Source organism: Vombatus ursinus, unplaced genomic scaffold, assembly GCF_900497805.2.
Source record: "Vombatus ursinus unplaced genomic scaffold, bare-nosed wombat genome assembly UNPS02014812.1, whole genome shotgun sequence".
Classification (NCBI taxonomy): Eukaryota; Metazoa; Chordata; class Mammalia; order Diprotodontia; family Vombatidae; genus Vombatus; species Vombatus ursinus.
The window spans coordinates 3,714,996-3,734,946 of NW_020954590.1; the positions used below are offsets into that span (position 1 = coordinate 3,714,996).

The following is a 19,951-nucleotide window of genomic DNA, read 5'->3' on the forward strand; positions in this document are numbered from 1 at the left end:
CACTTATTATTTGTCTGGCTCTATTTCTTTTATCATCATAAATTTCCTGGATCATATAATTTCTGCCATTTCTTTCTTTCTTTTTTTTTTTTTTTGGCTAGGCAATGGGGTTAAGAGACTTGCCCAGGATCACACAGCTAGTAAGTGTTATGTATCTGAGGCTGGATTTGAACTCAAGTCCTCCTGAATCCAGGGCCAGTGCTCTATCCGCTGCATTACCTAGCTGCCCCTGCCATTTCTTGAATGTAAGTTTTCAGTGGTAATATGCTAAGGTCTACTCACACCCACCGTATATCTCTCACTATTGTCCTTTGGATGACGTGCAATTTGGATTCTTTGGTTATTGCGGTATTCTATTACTTATACCCAGATAACATCCAGGAAAAACATGAAAAATACAACGTGGCAAAGGTAGAATGATCTAACATCCCAATGGATCTGTCATTTCAGCCAAGTGGATATTCTATCCAATCAAATAGATCATAATCCATAGGTAGCTGCCCCTCTTGTTTAATTTCAGTTTATACTTTGCAATATAGTATGAGTTTGCTTAAAAAACCCATAGTTATTGTCATAGGATTGCTTTTTTTAAATTAAAAAAATGTAACCTGAGTTTCAAATAACTGATTTACCAGCAAACTTTTGGCACATGAGCATTTGTTAATTTGTAGATAGTTGAGGGACTAAGAGACTCCAAACATACTAGAGAACATCCATACTATTGCAATAAACTCAGATCATTCAGGGTTTATAACTCCTTGAGGCATTCTGGGCTACTCCCACATGAAACAAAATTAGTAGGGAGAGTTCTCAGGGGTGAGCAGCCATTGCTGTTATTACTCGACATAAAATTACAAGAGAACTGGTTAGCTCCCTTTGCCACAAAGCAAATAACTGATGGTAGTCTGGAATAGTCCTACTCCTTTGTCCAGATCAAAAAATCCAAAGCTGGTGGAGTAACAGAGAAGTTAAATGACTAGCCCAAAGCTATTCAGTGAGTCAGTGACAGAAAAGCAATACTAAGAGAAAACTCTGACCTCACCGTACTCCCATCCCCTTTGCCACATTGTCTCTCTAGTACAACTTAGAACCTTGTAACATTATTGACCTAATCAAAATATCTTTATCTTTTCTTTGGACAGTCAACAATTTACCTTGCCAGGCACAGTCTATGAACGCCTCCACCCTCTGGTAGGTTTTAACAAATAAGAAACCCTGCCACATCACGCAATTTGGTGCTGGTCATAAGCGAGCCATGTACGCTAGTTTCCATGTGTAGTTGTTTCTCAATATTTTAGGACAAGGGAGACCAAAGTGATCAAGAGGAGATGGATTGGTTGGAGAGCATGCAGAAGGGACTGCTTATTTACAGGAATCCACAAATATTAAATCATTTTGGTTATCTCCCTTCACTGTCCCACAGGTCAGACAAAGAAAACACCAACCTGAGGTCCAGACTTGTACATCCATCTACCTGCAGGGTATATCTATCTGGATGTCCTAGCAGCACCTCAGACTCATATAGAATTGTGCTTCTACAAAGAATAGTTTAAAATTATTTCTTTATTTAAATTAATGGATCAACTTTCTTTGAACCAAAGAGGTTGATTATGTTGTCATAGAATTTTTGATGCAGGTTGAGCTTGGAGTATATGATCTCTGAGAGCCTTCCATCTCAAAGTCTGTGAGTCTATGACCCTTTGAAAACCTAGTCCTTCTAATTTCAGAATCAGTTGAATGAGCTTAGAACGTTTATCCTGGAGGAGAGGTTACTTAGTTGTCTTAAAGTATTTGGAGGACTGTCCTGCAGAAGGTTTGACTTCAGCTTAGTCTCGGGAGGCAGAACCAGGAGCAAGGGTGTAAAAGTTACGGAGATACAATTTTCATCTCTATATAAGGAAAAACTTCCTAACAGTTAGAGCCCTCCCAAAATGGAATGGGCTGTCTCCCAGAGGCAGTGCATTCTCCTCTTACTTGAGATCTTCAAGTAAACAGTAGCTGATCATCTGTTGAGAATGCTTTACGGGGGATTCCTGTTTATGTATGGGATGCACTAGAAGGCTTCTGACATCCCTTCTAAACCCAAGATTCTGTGAAGTAGGAAACTAAGATATCTACTGAAAAGGAGGCAGGAGGTAGTGGAGTAGGTGAGGTCCTAAAGTGAGTAAAACAGTTGGAATGGTCACGGTGATTACTGAGATAAGGGCTCTAGCAGAGAAGAACAAAGGAGTTGTTGAATAGCAGCAAGGATCCAGCAAAGATTATATACCAACAATTTTGAAGTGGATGAAATCAGCTCAATTTTGTGACTTTCTCCAGTGATGCTCAGCAAACCCAAGGAAAGAAAGGCAAAACTAGATTGGGGGGAGAAGGTGTTGCCCACAAATTAGAATTTGTAGGTCAGGAACAGTAGGATGGGGGCCAAGGAATTTATTAGTAGTAACTAATAAAACATGAAAGTGGCAGACCATTTTAAAGTAATGGCAAGGCTTCATATAGAAACAAATGAAGTGAACATGGAAAGATGAACTAGGAGAATATGGAAAGGCCAAGGAATTTGAAGAATCATCCCTTTTTCCTGGCTGGACACCACTTGGAGTATTTACAGCTACCTCAAAGTTGTTAGGAGTATTGAATGAGATAATATATGTGCTTTGCAAACCTTCAAGTGTTATATAAATGTTAACTTTACTATTATTATTATTATGGGCATCACATTTTAAGAGGTTTGTTGGTTTTTGTGGTTTGCAAATCTTCAAATGTTACATAAATGTTAGCTTTACTATTATTATTCAGGGTACCACATTTTAAGAGGTTTGTTAAAAAGTTCAGGTGTGTTCAAAGGAGAATGACCAGAATGGTAAGTAGTACTGGAAACGATGTCATACAATGGTCAGTTGAAATGCTTGGTGACATTTAGCCTCAAAAATAGGATATTTAGAAGGAGACTATGATCTTTGTCTTCATTTAAAGAAGTGCCCCCAATCAGTAAATGGTCAAAGGATATAAACAGGCAGTTTTCAGATGAAGAAATTAAAGGTATCTATAGTCATATGAAAAAAATGCTCTAACTCACTATTTATTGGAGAAATGCAAATTAAAACAACTCTGAGGTACCACTTCACATCTATCAGATTGGATAATATGACAGAAAAGGAAAATGATAAATGTTGGAGAAGATGTGGGAAAATTGGAACACTAATGCATTGTTGGTGGAGTTGTAAACTGATCTAACCATTCTGGACAACAATTTGGAACTATGCACAAAGGGCTATAAAACTGTGCATACCCTTTGATCCAGTGGCACAGTAGATAGAGCACTGGCCCTGAAGTCAGGAGGACCTGAGTTCAAATCTGGCCTCAGACCAAACACTTGACACTTATTAGCTGTGTGACCCTGGGCAAGTCACTTAACCCCAATTGCCTTAAAAAAAATTATGCACCATGTAGGGGCATTATTTTTTTTTACTGAATTCTCTTAGTGTAGAGGAAAAGCAAGGTAGCATAGTGGATAGGGTGCTCTGCCTGAATTCAGGAAGAACTAAGTTCAAATCCAGGTTCACACTTACAAACTGTGTGACCCTGGCCAAGTCATTTAACCTGTTTGTCCATTTCCTCATTTGCAAAATAAGGAAAATAGTAGCTTCGACAGGATCAAATGAGATAATAATTATGAAGTGCTTAGCACAGTGCCTGGCACATAGTAAGCACTATATAAATGTTTATTATTATTAGTCAACTTATTTTGCTTTTTATTTTGACATGCCTTTTCTTTTGTGAACAGTCATTGTTTTTGCAGATCTATAGCTACCTATTTTAAATATTTAAATCAATATAACGATACTAATATAATATTCTGAGTATAAAATGATCCAAGACAACTTGGAAAGACTTATGATTAAACATGCTGTCTATCCCCAGAGAAAGAACTTACGGTGTCTGAATATAGATTGAAAGATACTTTTTTTTACTTTATTTTTCTTGAGGGTTTTTTTTGGGGGGGGTCTATGTTTTTTTTTACAACACGACTATTATGGAAAGTTTTGCATGACTATACATATGTAATCTATATTGAATTGCTTGCCTTCTCAATGGGGTGGGGATGGGAAGGGAGGAATGGAGAGAATTTGAACCTCAAAGTTTTAAAAATGAATGTTAAAAATTGTTTTTATGTGTCACTGGGAGACTGGGAGAAAGTGAAATACTATACAAATAAAAAAAACATTAAAAGAATTCTGTGTATAAGATATGTTTTTAAAAAACACTCCTGAAGTAGTTTTTATTTTTAATGAACTAATGCCAGTTAAAATGAATAAGCCCTTTCAGAAAAATAGTTACACTCTTGTCATTTTCTTAATATTTTCTATACAATATACAAAAAATATACTAAATATACATTATACTTAGATATACACACATATATGAATAACACCATCATAGATAATAACTGATACATAAAATATTAAATCAAATCTAGGTTATTCACAATAGTTAAAACACTATTATACATAGTCATAAATTATTGTTTTTTATTTGTACTACATTTCATTTAGCAGTAGAAAATAACAAAATAAAATCTGAAAGCTAAGTGTTTGAAAATAAATGATTGCAAGCTTCACAGTATTTTTATAACCATAGGTTTAAAGTGGCAGGTTTTGACTGACACCTTCAAAAAACACTATTTAAATGCCACATGCTTTTCATTGAAGAGAAAAATGAAATTGTCTTTTGTTTTCTAAAAATCTCTTCTTACCAAGACTGGTTCAAATACAAGAATAAGTGAAATGTAATCACTTATACCCATAGTTAGACTGCAGGACATTCCTGAGACAATAAATTAATACATAATAAAAGAAAATATATTACAACAAAGTTCAATGTTATTAGTACATTGAAATCACCTTTTAAAATTGGAAAATTAGGTTGTCTTAATTATCTAAGATTCAAAGACAGTTGAAAGACATTCCCTCACTTAGCTTTAACATCTGAATTGTTAAGTCTTTATAAAACTATTTTCACAGCTGAAGAAGCCACCAGTGTGCCAGATTGGCAGTTTCACTAAAACGTGAATTGCTTTTTATGTTTGTTGTTTATTTTTCTAAATAATGGTTGGCTGATTTTTGTAAAAATAAAAAGGAGTTTCCTTAGGAAAAAAAAAATTCTCAACTAACTGCAACCCTTCCCTCCTGAAAAAGTACCAATTCCCTGCCCCTTCTCCCTAGAATAAAATGTAGGCTTTAGCTGAAAGAAAGTTGATAACGTTAATTTAAACAAAGAATAATTTTAAACTATTCTTTGCAGAAGCACAATTTTATATGGTATCTAAAATTATTCCTAAGATGTCATACTTTATTAGCAAGTACTAGTAAATAAAAACAGAACTAGTGAAACCCTTGAGGCCACCTTGTGGCACAAATCTAAAGTGAGAAGGGAACTTTGAAATCATTTAGTGCAATATCCCTTCCCCATTTTGCAAATGAGGAAATTGAGTCCTATAGTGATTAATCAACTTGCTAATGGTCAAACAAGTAGTAAAAAGCAGAACTGAGGCTCAAATACAGATCCAGCTCCAAAGCCTGTGCTCTTCCTACTGTAACCTAGCATTGTTCATTCTGCCTGCCATCAGGCTTGTTGGGGGCAGTGGCTTTCTTTGGACATGTAAGATTACCCAGTGCTCCCTTCTTCTATCAGTAATACAATCATCAGTGTTTTAGTTTGTATTTGAAATCAATATCATTTGTTGGTGGTAAAATGCCCAAACCCACACGAGACTGGTCTAGAGGAGGGCATTTAACTTGACTATCAATAAGCTGCATTTCAAAGTACGAAAACATCAGAATTAAAAATTGCTTCATTTCATGGACAGCAAACAATCTTCCAGGACACAATGTCAGTCCTGATCCAAAAGGCATATAGTAATATTTTAACTTGATGCCATTACAATAGAAGCTGGTCTTTGGTTTTCCATTTTCATTGAGGAAACGGTCATATTTGAAAACCTGCAATCACAATAGAGAAAAAATACCTCAAGAACTAGTTTGAAATAACTTTAGATTATCTTTAATGACACTTTGTTGACCTGAATTTTAAAGTTGGGAATTCTGTTTATCTCTTATTTCACAATAGTAATTTAGTTACTTAAGGATTTTATAATGGAGTCGAACTTATCCAAGGACAAGGGACGTATGAGAAAAGATTAAGTAATGAAGACTTTTTAGTCCCTCTCTTGTCCTTTCCTAGAAGACTGGCTTTCTGAGTTGGACTGAATTCAAAGTTAGAAATCATGACCAGAAACAAAATGATGCTATTATAGCAGGCACAGTTTCCTGGATTTTGGGAATCTGGATGAGAAGAAAAATACAAGATTGGTGTTTCCCATTTTGAACTGTTTTAAGAAGAAAGCAAACTAGTGTCAACCTTATCACCAATACTGTGCCTATGATGGAGTTATATTTATTTGCAGAATGCTAAATGTCAGGAAGAAAATCCAAAAAAAAAATCATCCAGATGTTTCCACACATCCAAACTTTTATCATCACACAAACCAAATATCCTGAAGAAACACCTATGCAATGGTATATTCTCGATTTACTTTGGCCAAGTGTCCAGTTTTGATAGTGGCTTTGATGAAAAATTACTTACCAAGGGGTCGGGGTAGATTTCTGGATCTAAGTGCAGCAGCTGGGGATAAAGAGCTACTATATCATCCTTTCGGATATTATAGGATCCCTCCTCTAAGTGCAAAGTGAAATCCTCTTTAGCAGCTCGGATGTTCAAGGATGCACTAGAAAGTCGTAAAGCCTCCTTGATTATACTATCTGCATAATGAAGAAAAAACCAAGTCTTTAAAGAACTTACAAGGTATAATCATCTCATATAATAAACAATTCAATTCAAATGTTTTATAGTGACAATAGTGCTGGTTTTGGAGAAAGATTATTTGGTTGATTTGACACTTAATATTTATGCAGCTATAGACAAGTCACTCAATTTCCCTGGGCCTCAGTTTACTCATCTATAAAAGGAGGGAATTGGACTAGATAACCTTTAAAGTCCTTTCCAACTATACTTCTACAGCCTTATAAAATATTTATTTAGGTCCCATCATCTGCAAGTTCATAACAAAACTTAGACAAAATAAAAAGCAGATGAACTTAAAAGATTGGAGCTAAAAAACAGAATATGACAAGATAGTCAGATAAGCTTTTCCTCAGACTTTTCTGACTCCTCTTTGTTGTTGCTCTGTTACTGATTATTGTACAACATCATTTGGATGGATTTTTGAATCTGAAAGTCAAGGTCCAATGTGATCTTTTGATCTTTAAAGACAAAATTCCAAATAGTCAATAGGAATTTGGACTTCATAATCCTATGGAATAATACTGCGTGGCTACATGTACATTATACCAAACATCTGGATAAAAAAAATTTTAAGTTCAGCTAATCATTTGTGAATGTTTATAAACATCCATATGTTTGGCACTGGATAAACAAAACAAACTGAACGTTTCCATTTTTATACAGATGGATATTTTGGCATATGTTAACTAAAGCTTGGACCTCTGATATGTTTCTGGTTTTACCAATGAATTTTTGGAGTCATATATGAATTCTTTCTGCCTAAAGAAAGAAATAAAAGAAGCAAGAAGAAATGGGTAATAAAAAGGTAAAGGTTGTCCTAGATTAAGTGGAAAAAGTAAGGTCTGACAGACAATTCCTTGCTCTCATTTCATCTGTTTGTTGCCTTTTGATTGCTTTTGGTTGAAAGTCAAAAGACTTGTCCTTTGAAGAATTTTTGTTATTGTCCAGATCACTGAGCTGAATAAGATAGAAAATGAAACTGGGAAAGTGTTCTGTGGCAGCGCAAGCAGTCAGCATACCTAGCACTGGCATGTCATTTAGTTGCATTTGAGTCAGGCTTATAGGTTTGCCTTCAAAGCTAATTTTTTGGCCAGAATTTTCTAAAGCTTTTCTGACTTCTTCTGTAGCTGTCTTCATTGCTTCTGGACTCCTATTAAAAGCCAAAAGAAAAGATGCGTAGAATGTTATTTTTCATCATACCAAATTGTTTTGTAGATTTAAATTGGGTTTTTTTTTGCCTACTCTTAAATATTTGGTCAAAACTAAGTGAATCTTGGGAAAATATGTAGTATTCCAATTTAGTTTTCATTGACTAGAAGTAAATTTGTGACTAGATATGCTTGTAGTAAATATGTAATGTAGTATCGTCATTGTAAAGTATTGTCTCTCATAAGGGGGCGGGAAAGCTAAATAGTTTAGGAAAAGGTCTCACTTAAGATTTTAAAAAAACCTGTAAGAATATCATTCTTTATGTGCTGTATCATCCTGGTCAAACTTCAAATAGAAAAAAGCATTCATTTTTTAAATCCTTATTTTCATCTTTTTAACATGAAAGAAACTAGGCTAGATGATCTTGAAATCTTTAAGTTTTTTTTTCTCCTTTGTAGAAGTCTATGAGTAAAATAACAGATATCCATATAACATTTTAAGATTTGTAACACACTTTATACACATTATCTCAGTTGACCCTCACAACAATCCTGAACTAGGTACTGCAGTTTGTCGTTGTTGTTGTTGTTGTTGTTGTTTTTTTAAAGATGAGGAAACAGAGGATTAGGAACATTAATGATTTGCCTATGAAGTGTTAAAGGGAGGATTTAAACACAGGTCTTAGAGCTCCATATCTAGAACTAAATCCACGATGCCTCACTGCCTCTCAAAATCTATGATTCTAAGATTTCATCCAGAATAGGAAACTTTTTGCTATGTCACAAAATTATTATGCAGCATTCTGAATTGCCAAATGGTGACTAACACAAAAAAGTTCTCATGTGGCTACATTTTATGCATGAGTGCCATGTCAAGAGATGTGTGCTATAAAATAGAAGTTAGTTGGTGGGAAATATTTGGCTGAAGAATGTTGCCTACATGTTGGTTTTATGATTGTAATTAACTGCAGAGTGGTCAAGAGCAAAGAATAATGGATTTGGAGTCAGGAGAGCTGGATGAAAGCTTCACTGTGGCACCCAGTAGCTATGGACCCTGGAGCAAGCCACTTAATTTCTTGGAGCCCATTTTCTGTGTCCTAATATGGAGACAATCAATATAAAGTCTGTTGTCAGGAAAGCACTTTGTGAATTTCAAGGTGCCACATGAATGTAAGTTGTTACTTGTATTAATTATACAATATTCATTCCATGATTTTACCGTAAAGTCAGTTCTTCTCTCTGACATGAACATGGAATATTTTCATAGAATTGTTTAGGGAGACTCTGCCAATTTCCTTGGCCAGTAAACAATTATATATGTAAAAATATATGATTAATATATTTTAAATATAAATATGTCATATATAAACATATAAAGGAATAATGTATAATATAATAAATACGTAAGGGGATACATGTGTATATACATATATGTACATATATTTAAATGTATAAAGGGGAAAGTTTAGCTTCTACAGGACTGACTGAAGGATGATGAGTTATGATAATTATCAGAATGAATGGTAAGATCGCAGTAGATATTTGAAGGGGAAAAAAGTGAAAGGCTACAAAAATGAAACATGACCCCAGCACCTGTCTTAAACAGTCAATTAATACTTTTGGCTGCTGCTATAGAATGCATCATGGACTTAAGTAGGCACTCCTATTTAGTTTATGGCTCTCAGTCCCTGACTGAGACATGACAAGAACTCTAAGTACAAGGCTAGCTACTGAAAAGATCAGTTTCCTTCTTTTTGCACCAATGATGTTATTGTACCTAATTGTGTGAAATAAGCACCAGAAAGTGGCAGGGAGTGTATTAGCTTGAGCTGCCCAAAGTAAAGCCAGGTGAGTTTTCGCCTTCTCCTTGTCATCAAAAGTTGAGAGGGTGTCATTCAGGAACATACGAGTAGTGATCAGTTCTGAGATATTATCTCTCTTCTGTAGATTTTCATGCTTCAGAGCTTCAGCCAATTTCTCCCTTGCATTGTGAGCATTTTTAAACATGTGAATTGGAATCCCTGCTACCAAGGCTGGGAAGATCTTGTCAAATTGCTTGAAGTTATTAAGGTTATTTAGGATGAATGTTCTCTGTGCTTCTTGCCTTGTAAGATCTTTGCCAAAGAGAGTCAAATAACCAGCCTCAAACATCACTCTGTAGCAGAAGGAATACATGCCTTCTGTTACCCAGCTATCAGAATTTGTTTTGGAAAGAACTGGTGGCCTCAGGACATACTGTAGATTTTCCATCATGGCTTCAGTGAGGGAATTCAAGGCATCCCCCTGCAAGGTTTTAGTGAAAGTCTCATGTACATTTTCAGTAGTATTTCCATCACTGGGATCAATGCTTCTGTGGCCAAATGCCTGTGATCAAACAAATATGTGTGAGAAAATGAAAGCCTAACATAATACCAGTGAATAAATTAAAACAAAAATCATAGCCGCGGGTATTTTGCACACCAAGCATGAAAAGCATAAAGTTTCCTAGGTTACAATATCTTGAAGGGAAGTCTTTAAATCAAGAATCCCCAAATACTCTATAGTCAAATTGATTCTTTTATGAAAGTAAATTATTCCCTGAACGTGCAAGGCATATATTTTGTATAGGTCACAGAATCTGTAAATTCTGATTTTAATTTAGTTAATTATTATTAATATTAATTAAAGAATTTAATAAATTACAATTCAAAAGGCATTACCTTTACAACTTTAATTCTTTTACTTTGTGCAACACAGTCTACTACAGTTATACTGCTCTACCTTCTGCTTCTTAGACATGCTTTATGCTGGTGTCCTTGTTGCCCATGATTTCCTGTTCCCTTGGATACCATCCCTATGCTTCTCTACTTATTATTCTTAGTTACTGTTATTAGTTTCTTTCTTAATCTTGCCAATTGCTTTGAATTTGCTGTTATATTTTGCATTTATTTATCTGTATTTCTCCCAGTAGAATGTAAGAGGGTTGAGTCAGTTTTATTTTACCTATGTATTCTCAGCACTAAGGACAGTGCCAGCAACATTAGACAATGCTTTTTAGATGCTTGTTCAATTTATTTGCAGCTTTGCCTTCTCTAAGTAAGACTTAAAAACATTTGGAACTTAGCCTACAATGTCTTCTATTGTTAGTTATTCTCTTATGTGTATATGTCTTTTATCTTCAACTAGATTTTAAGCTCCTTGAAGGCAGGATTGCTTCTTTATATCTCCCACCCCAACTAAGTGCCATATACTTAGCAGACACTCAATAAACTTGTATTCAAGGGTTTTTGTTTTTTTTTTTTTTAAATAACAATCAGGCATCATGGAAATAAAAAAAAAGAATGATTTTTTTCTTTTTTTTGTGTGTAAGGCAATTTACCTTCAATTTACTTTCTGACTACGTAAGGCCTGACCCATTATTTATAAGCAGCATGGTGTTGTAGAAAGGGTATTAGACCCAGAGCCAAAAGACCTGGGTTGAAATTTAGACTCTGAGGAAGCTAGTCAATGTGGTGGATCAGCACCGGTTCTGGAGTCAGTAAAAACTGAATTAAAATCTGATATCAAACATTTACTAACTGCGCGGTCCCTGGATAAATCACTTAACCACTCTCTGTTTCAGTTTTTTCATCTGTAAAATTAGGGTGGTGAAAATAGCATCGGCCTCCCAAAGTTGTGGTGAGTATCAAAGAAGTTAATATTTATAAAGTGCTTTAGAAACTTTAAAATGTCATTAAAGGCTTATTGTTGTTGTTATAATCTGAGACTATGGAGGGACAACCCCTCTGAACTTCAGATTTCTCATTTATAAAATGGGAAAAGAGTTTTATAAAGCCTTTAAGCACTACAGAAATGTGGATTATGGATGACAATTAGGAAGATATCGAGTAATTCATCATCTCAATATTATCATGGCAAAAAAACCAACAACCCTGAAACACTGGCATGACAGAAAAGCCCTTGTAAGTCAGGGAAAACATCAGTAAAAATTATACAGTACATGAAAGTCTGGAAGGGTTAAGGTATGTGTCTGCAGAGAGAATAACCACATTGGCAAAATCATAGGATTAGTATCAGATTATCAGCAATACAGTTAAGGAGGATCACAATTACTCCTCCTTTGAAGCTTAAAAAAATTGAATTGACTAGGAGGGATTTTAGAAATATTTTAATACATGGTAGTTTAGTAATTCAAAGATTTCATCAACGAGGACATTCCTTACACCCACTAGATGGCAACCACTTCATAAATGAATTTTAAGCTCTATAATAAAGTTTTCAAAGCACTTTACATACTTGATCACATTTGAGTTTCACAACAATCTGTCAATGTAGGTAGATACTAGAGGTATTACTTGGCCCTCATTTTACAGATGAATAAACTGAGATTGGGAGAAGTTAAGTGATTTGAACATGGTCATAAATCTAATCAATGTCAGAAGTGGAATTTGAAACCAAGTCTTCCACTGTGCCATCTTTGTAAACCACTACAGCTAAGAAAAAGCTTTTTTAAATTATCACTGGTAGGTAGCCTACTTATGAGAAGCTTTTCCAAATTTGACTGGGTTGACCCTCAGATTATGGGAATTCAGTGTATTCCCAGGACTCTTCTCAAAGACTTTCTAGCTGGATGGCCCCTGCCAGAGCTGCTACTTTGCTGATATAACCTTTTAGAACCCAGAGTTCCCATAATGTTAGGATGAGACCTAAGAGAAGACCTTAGGGATTAGGGATAGAATAACAGTGAGATATACAACTGGATATACATAAAGAATGTGATGGAAAGCTAAATTGAAACAAAGTTTAAAAAACTGATACCTTTGCAGAGACAGCAAAGTTAAATTTTTTCCAGTCAAAATATTTTCCATGCCGCATTACTGTATTGTATGAAAAAGGATTGGTAATAAAATGCACATATTTTCCCATTAGTTTGCATGTAAAAATATGACCATATTTCCTTTTATTTGTCCTGAGGAATTCGAGAGGATTGGCTCCAAACTGCAGAGCACAGCCTACATATGGAATTAGCCCATTGTCCAGAGGTGGCTCTCCTATACGCCTGCAATAGAAAAATACACACCAGAGAAGTTGAGCATGGCCAGATAGGTTTTTTCCAGACCATAAAACTCAGTACAGACTTCCCAAAGATCTGCTTGGAGACATTTTATGTAAATAAGGCACTATTCTTTTATCGAAATATTTATTTGACCTAAAGTATCATATATATTCTCTCTGAGTGACCTCATCAGCTTTCATGGGTTTAATTATTATCTCTGTGTTAATGACTGCCAGATCTATATATCCAGCCCCACCCTCTCCCCTGACCTTAATCTTGTCTTACAATTGACTTAGACGTTTTGAATTTGATGTTCTGAAGACAACTCACACTCAACATATATAAGGTTGAACTATCATTTCCCCCCAATCCAGCTTTCTTCCAAGCTTCCCTATTTCTGTCAAAGGTACCACCACTCTTCCAGTTTTCCAGATGTATAATCTTAGCATCATCTTCTCCTCCTCCCTCTCCTTCATCTCACAATCCAATCAGTTGCCAAATCTTGCTGTTTCTCCCTCCACAATGTGTCTTGCATCTTACCCCTTCTGTCTATTCACACAGTTACTTCTTTATTTCAGGCTCTCATCATCTCTTGCTTAGATTATTGTAATAGCCTTCTAACAGGTCACTCTACCTCAAGTCTCTTCTCATTTACGTCCATCTTATACACAACTGGCAAAGTGATTTTCCTTGAATATAGATCTGATTAGGTCACAATCCTATTTAATCAATTCCAATGGCTTCCTATTACCTCTAGAATCAAATCTAAACACCTCTATTCAGCTCTTAAAATTCCATGACCTTGTTCAAATCTATCAAGTCCCAGGGTATATCACTCCCCTATCTGTATTCTGGGAACTGATCTTCTCTCTAGTCCTCACTCCAGCTCCATCTCTGTGCTCCAGCTGCATCTCTAGGCTGCATCTCCACCTCTATGCCTTTGCACCCTGAACCTGGCATGAACTCTCTGCTCACTTCCACCCCACAGAATCCCTCTCTTTCTTCAGTCTGCACCTCAAACACCACATCCCGTAAGAACCCTTTCCTGATCCCCTCAATTGCTAGTACAATTGCTAGTACATTCCATCCCAAACTACCTTGTATTGAACTATTTTGCATTTGTTCTCTATTTATTCTGTATATGCTTATTTATGTCCTTATTATCTCCCTCATCAGAATATAAGCTCCTTGTGATTAGTGGTTTTTTTCATTGATAGTGTTTGTATCTCTATCACCTAGTACCGTGCCTGGCACATAATAGTCACTTGATGAATGTTTATTAATCACAAGTCCCATGGTTATGACCATAGAGGGAAAAAAACCCTTTTCCTTTCTGATTCTTCAAAAATGACTTCCATCATTTGCACCATATCCCAATCAAATTGCTACCATATTGCTGCCTTCTTCTTATCACCAAAAGTAACTCTGGAATAAAAAAACTTACATTCTATGAAGTTCTACCCAATGCATTTAATATCTATGTAAATATCTATATATATGTATCTATGTATCTATGTATATATAAATATGACTATATATGTGGGCCTATGACACAGACCTGTGATTTTATCAGTGTAGAGAACTACTACCATTATGGAAACCCCCTCCACCAGTTCAGATCAGCAGCTAATCTATAATTTGTAATCTTAGAGAATTCCTTGAGGCCCAAGAGCATAAATAACATGTCCCCACATCATAAAGCTAGTATGTGTTAGAGACAGGATTTGAACCCAGATTTTCTTGACTCCAACTTTGGCCCTTTATCTATCACACCATGCTGATTTTATATTCTTATGACCCATGTATGTGTGCATATTATTTTTCATTTTTATTGACATCCTTTATTTTTCCATCACCTGCACTGAATATATCTATTATTAAAATGGAATTCTCACCTTATTAAGACCACTCCAAAGACTGTGAAGATTGCCCAGAGAAAATCTATGGCTTTTTAAAGACTACTAAAAAGGCCTTTAAAAATGAACAAAAGCTAGAAAACATTGCTGTGCTTAAGCACAATATGATATCAAGTACAGACAAGTCTCAGATGAAATGAACTCAAATATAATGTAAAAGTAAGACACTGCTTACCTCCTCCTTATTCCAATAATAAGCCATAAACAACAGCATATTGCCACAGCAATGCCCCAGATCAAAGAAATTGTTAACATTTTGAAATCCTAGAGGTAACTTCTGAGCAGCTGGAAAACCTGTGTTCAGATGAGTAAGCACATGTTGAACATAGACCTCAGCATAAGTTTTTATATATAGGAGAACACAGATTCATTAACCTGAACTTCAATGGCCAAAGCAAACAATTTACCACTTGTTCTACCAGGACCTAAAAAAAAGCATCATCAGCTGGACAGTTACAGGAGTGGCCTTGAACTAAGTCCACAGGTATCAGGAGAGGTTCCAAAACAATCAAAGAGATGCAATACTTGATAAATTGAAGGTCTCGCAGAAAGACGTTGACCTATCACCCAAGTTTAGCCACTATAATTAACAGTGAAGATTAAGTAATAAATGCAAAAAAAAAAAAGGAAGAACACTTTTTTGGTTGAAAATATATTTAGCAGAGATGTAGAATATAACACTTGGAGTGGGATATACAGTGAATTATTTGGCAGCCTAATGAATTCAATCCTTTAATTTTTAAGGAAGAAAATGTCTTATTTGGTTGACCAAAGAGAGATTTAGTGGTCAAGTTCAAAGGAAAGAGAACTGAGTGAAATGTGTCTGTATTCCTGTGACTTGTTTTTTCTTCCTTAATGAATTTCTATCATCATATTTTATGTTGCACAAAAATGTTTTGTTTTTATTTTTTTGAATAACTGTTTTTTATTGTAACAAAACATGGTAAACTCTTTTTTAATCAGAATCTTTAAAAATGCATGCCATACTTTCCTGCCTCAAGGATATTTTAAAGCTTCAAAAGGCCTTTTATTTCATAGATGTGGGTCAAACTTCTACCAACACAGATTTGTACCCTTTCATACTGTGGTAGACAATTTCATAAATTGCCATGACTAAATATATTCACAACCCAAAGCCCAAACTGTTACTGATGAACCCCTCAGAACTTAACTTTTTGGGTGACTCAGAGTCATTACTAAGCTCATTAATCATTATATACTCAAATGTTCAACTAGATCTATGATCTTCTATGATTCTTGATCCCTACAGCAGTGTAGATCACAGCCCTATGCCTGACCATCTTCATCTTATGAGACTCCCAACAATATGTGACCGAGGGTCTGCCCAACATACTAGAAGAGTTTCTGGCTTTCCTTTGACATTTCAAGGGCACCAATGGGGCACTGTGTCTGTTTATTTGGCATATCTTACTCTTGCCATATGATTAGCCATCTGCTTTTCCTGTCATACAATTCCTTGATTCCTTTACTCCTGTTCTTCAAAATTACTATAAGGCAGCTAGATGACACAGTGGATAGAGTGCTCACTCTGGAATCAGGAAGATCTGAATTCAAATCCAGCCTCAAACATTCACTAGCTGTTGACCCTGGGCAAGTCACTTAACTCCTGTTTGCCTCAGTTTCCTCATCTGTAAAATGGAGATAATAATAGCACTTACTTCCCAGGGTCTTTGTGAGAATAAAATGAGATAATGTGTAAGATACTTTGCAAATCTTAAGGTGCTATACAAGTGCTGATTGTTGTTGCTGTTGTTGTTGTTGTTGTTGTAGCTTGCTTACACTTGCCATATGCCTTTACTTTCTATGCTTCTTTGGAGACAGTGGTGTTTTATGACTCATTGTCATAAAGCAACACCAGTAAAATGTTACTATTGAAAATATGGACCTTTGCTTTCACAGAAAACTTGTGGTCAGCAAAAGACCTTTGCAATTTCCAAAAGCAATCCAGTCTGCGTTTTGGAATCTAGACAATAGACATTCTTCATCTCTCGGTCTTTCTTGCATGGATGGACAGGTTAAACTCCTTTGAGTAATTACAGATCTATTCCAGGAGATTCTGTAATGTTCTGGGGCTTGATGTCATCAGGAAGCAAATATCCAAAGGACCCCACTTTATCTCATCTCCCAGGAAACCCTCCTCAACATATTTCTGATCTGGATCTCTTCCAGCACAATGACAAATTCCTTTGGCAATCATACATCACCCTGGGTTTATGCCTAACCTGATATTTATTGTCAAAGAATCAGTGGACAGAGTTACTTCTGTTATGACATCTTCGAAGGTAATCTCAATGTATGGATGCCTTGCTGTTCTCAAATGCTTTTTTTGTAATCAACAAACAATAAGCACAATGGGATCTTATATCCATTATATTTTCCAGTTAATTATAAGAGTATAAATATGTGGTCCATTGTTGAATATCAGTTGCAAAAGCTTGCTTGTTCCCAGATAGGGCACTCAGACGCTGCAGTGATAAAAAGATTCACTTACAGGCTCCTGTGGTAAGTGGAGCTGTTTGACTCTCCACAATGTCCCCAGAATGCTGTGCTTTTTGAGTTTTTGTATCTGCTTCTTAGGGTTTATCTATCTCCAGGTAAACAAGCTCTTAGAACTATGTCTGAACTAAGAGTTTACTTAAACCAAGTAAAGACTGGAGTGATCCACTTTCTCTGAGCTCTCTTACGTGAGATTTCATACATGGACTTTGTGATGTTTCTTTTAACTACCCAGAGGACATTTTTCACTCTTTGTCATTCTTGGCTGTTCATACTTTGGGTGACTAAATGAACTTGTTGTTGTTCAGTCATTTTCAGTGTGTTCAACTCTTTGTGACCCCATTTGGGGTTTTCTTGGCAAAGATACTAGAGTGGGTCGTTATTTCCTTCTCCAGGCTAAATGAACTACAGAAAAGCAAAGTATTTTTATATTTCAAATCTGTAAAGGTCCTACTTGCTAGAAGACCTGGACAAGGGATTGAGTTTTACATGAATTTCAAAACCATTAGTAATCCTCTAATTTACACTACACTAGTACTGCTGCTACTAATATAGATAGCTGGCCAGTAGACATAAACTGTCCTAGATTCCAAAGAGGTATAAGATTGGAGTCAAACAACCCAGGTTGACTAAACTAAGAAAATCATGGCAAAGCAAACCAGAAAACAAACAAACAACTCAAATAAATCCACATTCTAAAGCTAACTATAATAGGCAACCAATATGTGACACATATTGTATGTGGGAGGAAGAAGAAAATAAAACATACTTTGTCACACATATTTTTATCTTTTGCTTACACAAGCAACTTGACTGAATTAACTAGTCAAATTAATCAGGAAAAAATTAATCAATTCTATTTTATCCCATTCTATTCTACTCATTCTATTCTAGTCTATTCTATTAGTCCCTAAGAACAGAAAACCATTTTAGTCCTAGCCCTTAAGGAGATTACAGTCTAATAGAAGGATATAATGTTTACCCAAATAATTATGATACAAGGTAGAATATGATAGGGATATGGTACTACAAGAAAATTTGAGGACCGAGGGTACTGGGAAATGGAGGTAAACAGAAGGGCAAGACTTTATTGAGAAAGTATAATCTGAATTAGACCTTGAAGGATTTCAATGAGAGAGAACACTTTCTAATTGTAACCTATGTTGCTATGGAGATATGCCTCCTAAATCCACTAACTACTGAATTTGGGAATTGAGATTTCTGAGAAAGGCTCTTTGTGATGGTTTTTGGGACTGCTTTGCAGAAATTTCTAAGAGAAAGATGTAGGAAAGAGTGGAGCTGGGTTTTCAGTGAGAGTTCAGAGTTTGTTTTCCATCTTTGGAATGAATGGATGGGCACCGTAAGGTCCTAGCATTTTCTTCCCCAACTATCTTCTCCTAAGTGACTGTATGAGGTGTTACCCCTATTGTTGCTACAGGCAATAGGGCTGTTTGTTGCGCTTATCAGACCAAAATGACTCCTGAAAGAAAAGACTGCCTTGAACTGAGATTGAGGATTGGTAAGATCTCTTCCTTTGTTCTTTTCCCCTGCAAAGGGGATAAGAATAGCTGCCATTAACTAACCCCATTCCTTCAGAGTTTGGCCTCAACTCCTTCATGTTAGGGAAAGGAACCTGAAGTATCTAGCTTTCTGCTTCAACTAGAAGTGCTCAATACTAATGAAACCAAAGAACATTTTCCTAGGGGAAGTATTTCCCTATTGAAGAAAAATTTTCTGGGAAAACTGGAAAGAGTTTTAGTAGAAAATATGTTTAGACCAGTACTTATCCAATCTATCACAATAAACTCCAAAAAGGTAAACAATCTTAATATTAAAGGGCACATAAAAAATAGGGGCTATTAGAAGGAGATGCATTTAATAGTTATCATTGGAGGAGAATTTATAACTAGATACAAGCTATAGAGCATTACAAAAGATGGAAATTTTACAATTATATAAACAAAATGTATCGGCACAAAGAAAATAAATGCTTCTGGAATAAAAAGAGAAACTAGCTACTGGTAAATATGTGCATATGTATTTACATCAATTATCTCTAACAATTGTATAATTCCAAGTTTGTGGCCAAATATTATGTCAGTTTTCATAAGAAAAATATAATCTATCAACAAAAAAGTTTCAAATCATTTATAATAAGAGAAATTTCAACTGCAGTAACCAAGATATGATATGAAGTCATATTATAAAATTTGGCAAAAACAGTAAAAATAAATAGAAATGATGGATGTTGTAGGAAGTCTGACTATGTCACCCTTCCCCTTTATTGAATAAGCTATAGTTTTCCCCTAATACCTCTAGGATCAACATAAACTCTTCTGTTTGGTTTTTAGATCTCTTCATAAATCTCTTATCCCTTTCTATGCTATCTGGTCTTCTTATGTATTACCTCTTCCACATAATCTATGATCCGTGTATACTGATCTTGCTCTTCCTCACCTAACTTCTATTTCCAT

General features: G+C 35.5%; 1 protein-coding gene across 1 annotated transcript; it reads right to left on the minus strand.

Annotated features, from left to right (window-relative positions):
* Positions 1–5,340: 5,340 nt before the first annotated feature.
* LOC114054263 (cholesterol 7-alpha-monooxygenase-like) lies at positions 5,341–15,215 on the minus strand. Its single transcript, XM_027877445.1, has 6 exons — positions 15,136–15,215; positions 12,807–13,047; positions 9,787–10,373; positions 7,881–8,011; positions 6,643–6,818; positions 5,341–5,999 (listed from the first exon to the last, which is right to left on the minus strand). Exons 1-6 carry the CDS (start codon positions 15,213–15,215, stop codon positions 5,703–5,705), a joined length of 1,512 nt encoding a protein of 503 aa, XP_027733246.1. The 3' UTR covers positions 5,341–5,702.
* Between the last annotated feature and the right edge of the window lie 4,736 nt (positions 15,216–19,951).

Coding starts and splice junctions, on each gene's coding strand:
- LOC114054263 (XM_027877445.1), bottom strand. CDS start 15,215: ATGTTAACAATTTCTTTGATCTGGGGCATTGCTGTGGCAATATGCTGT. Junction 8,012..9,786: donor TGCTTATTTCACACAATTAG/GTACAATAACAT, acceptor GGCTTTTAATAG/GAGTCCAGAAGCAATGAAGA. Junction 6,819..7,880: donor AAATGACATGCCAGTGCTAG/GTATGCTGACTG, acceptor TTCATTATGCAG/ATAGTATAATCAAGGAGGCT.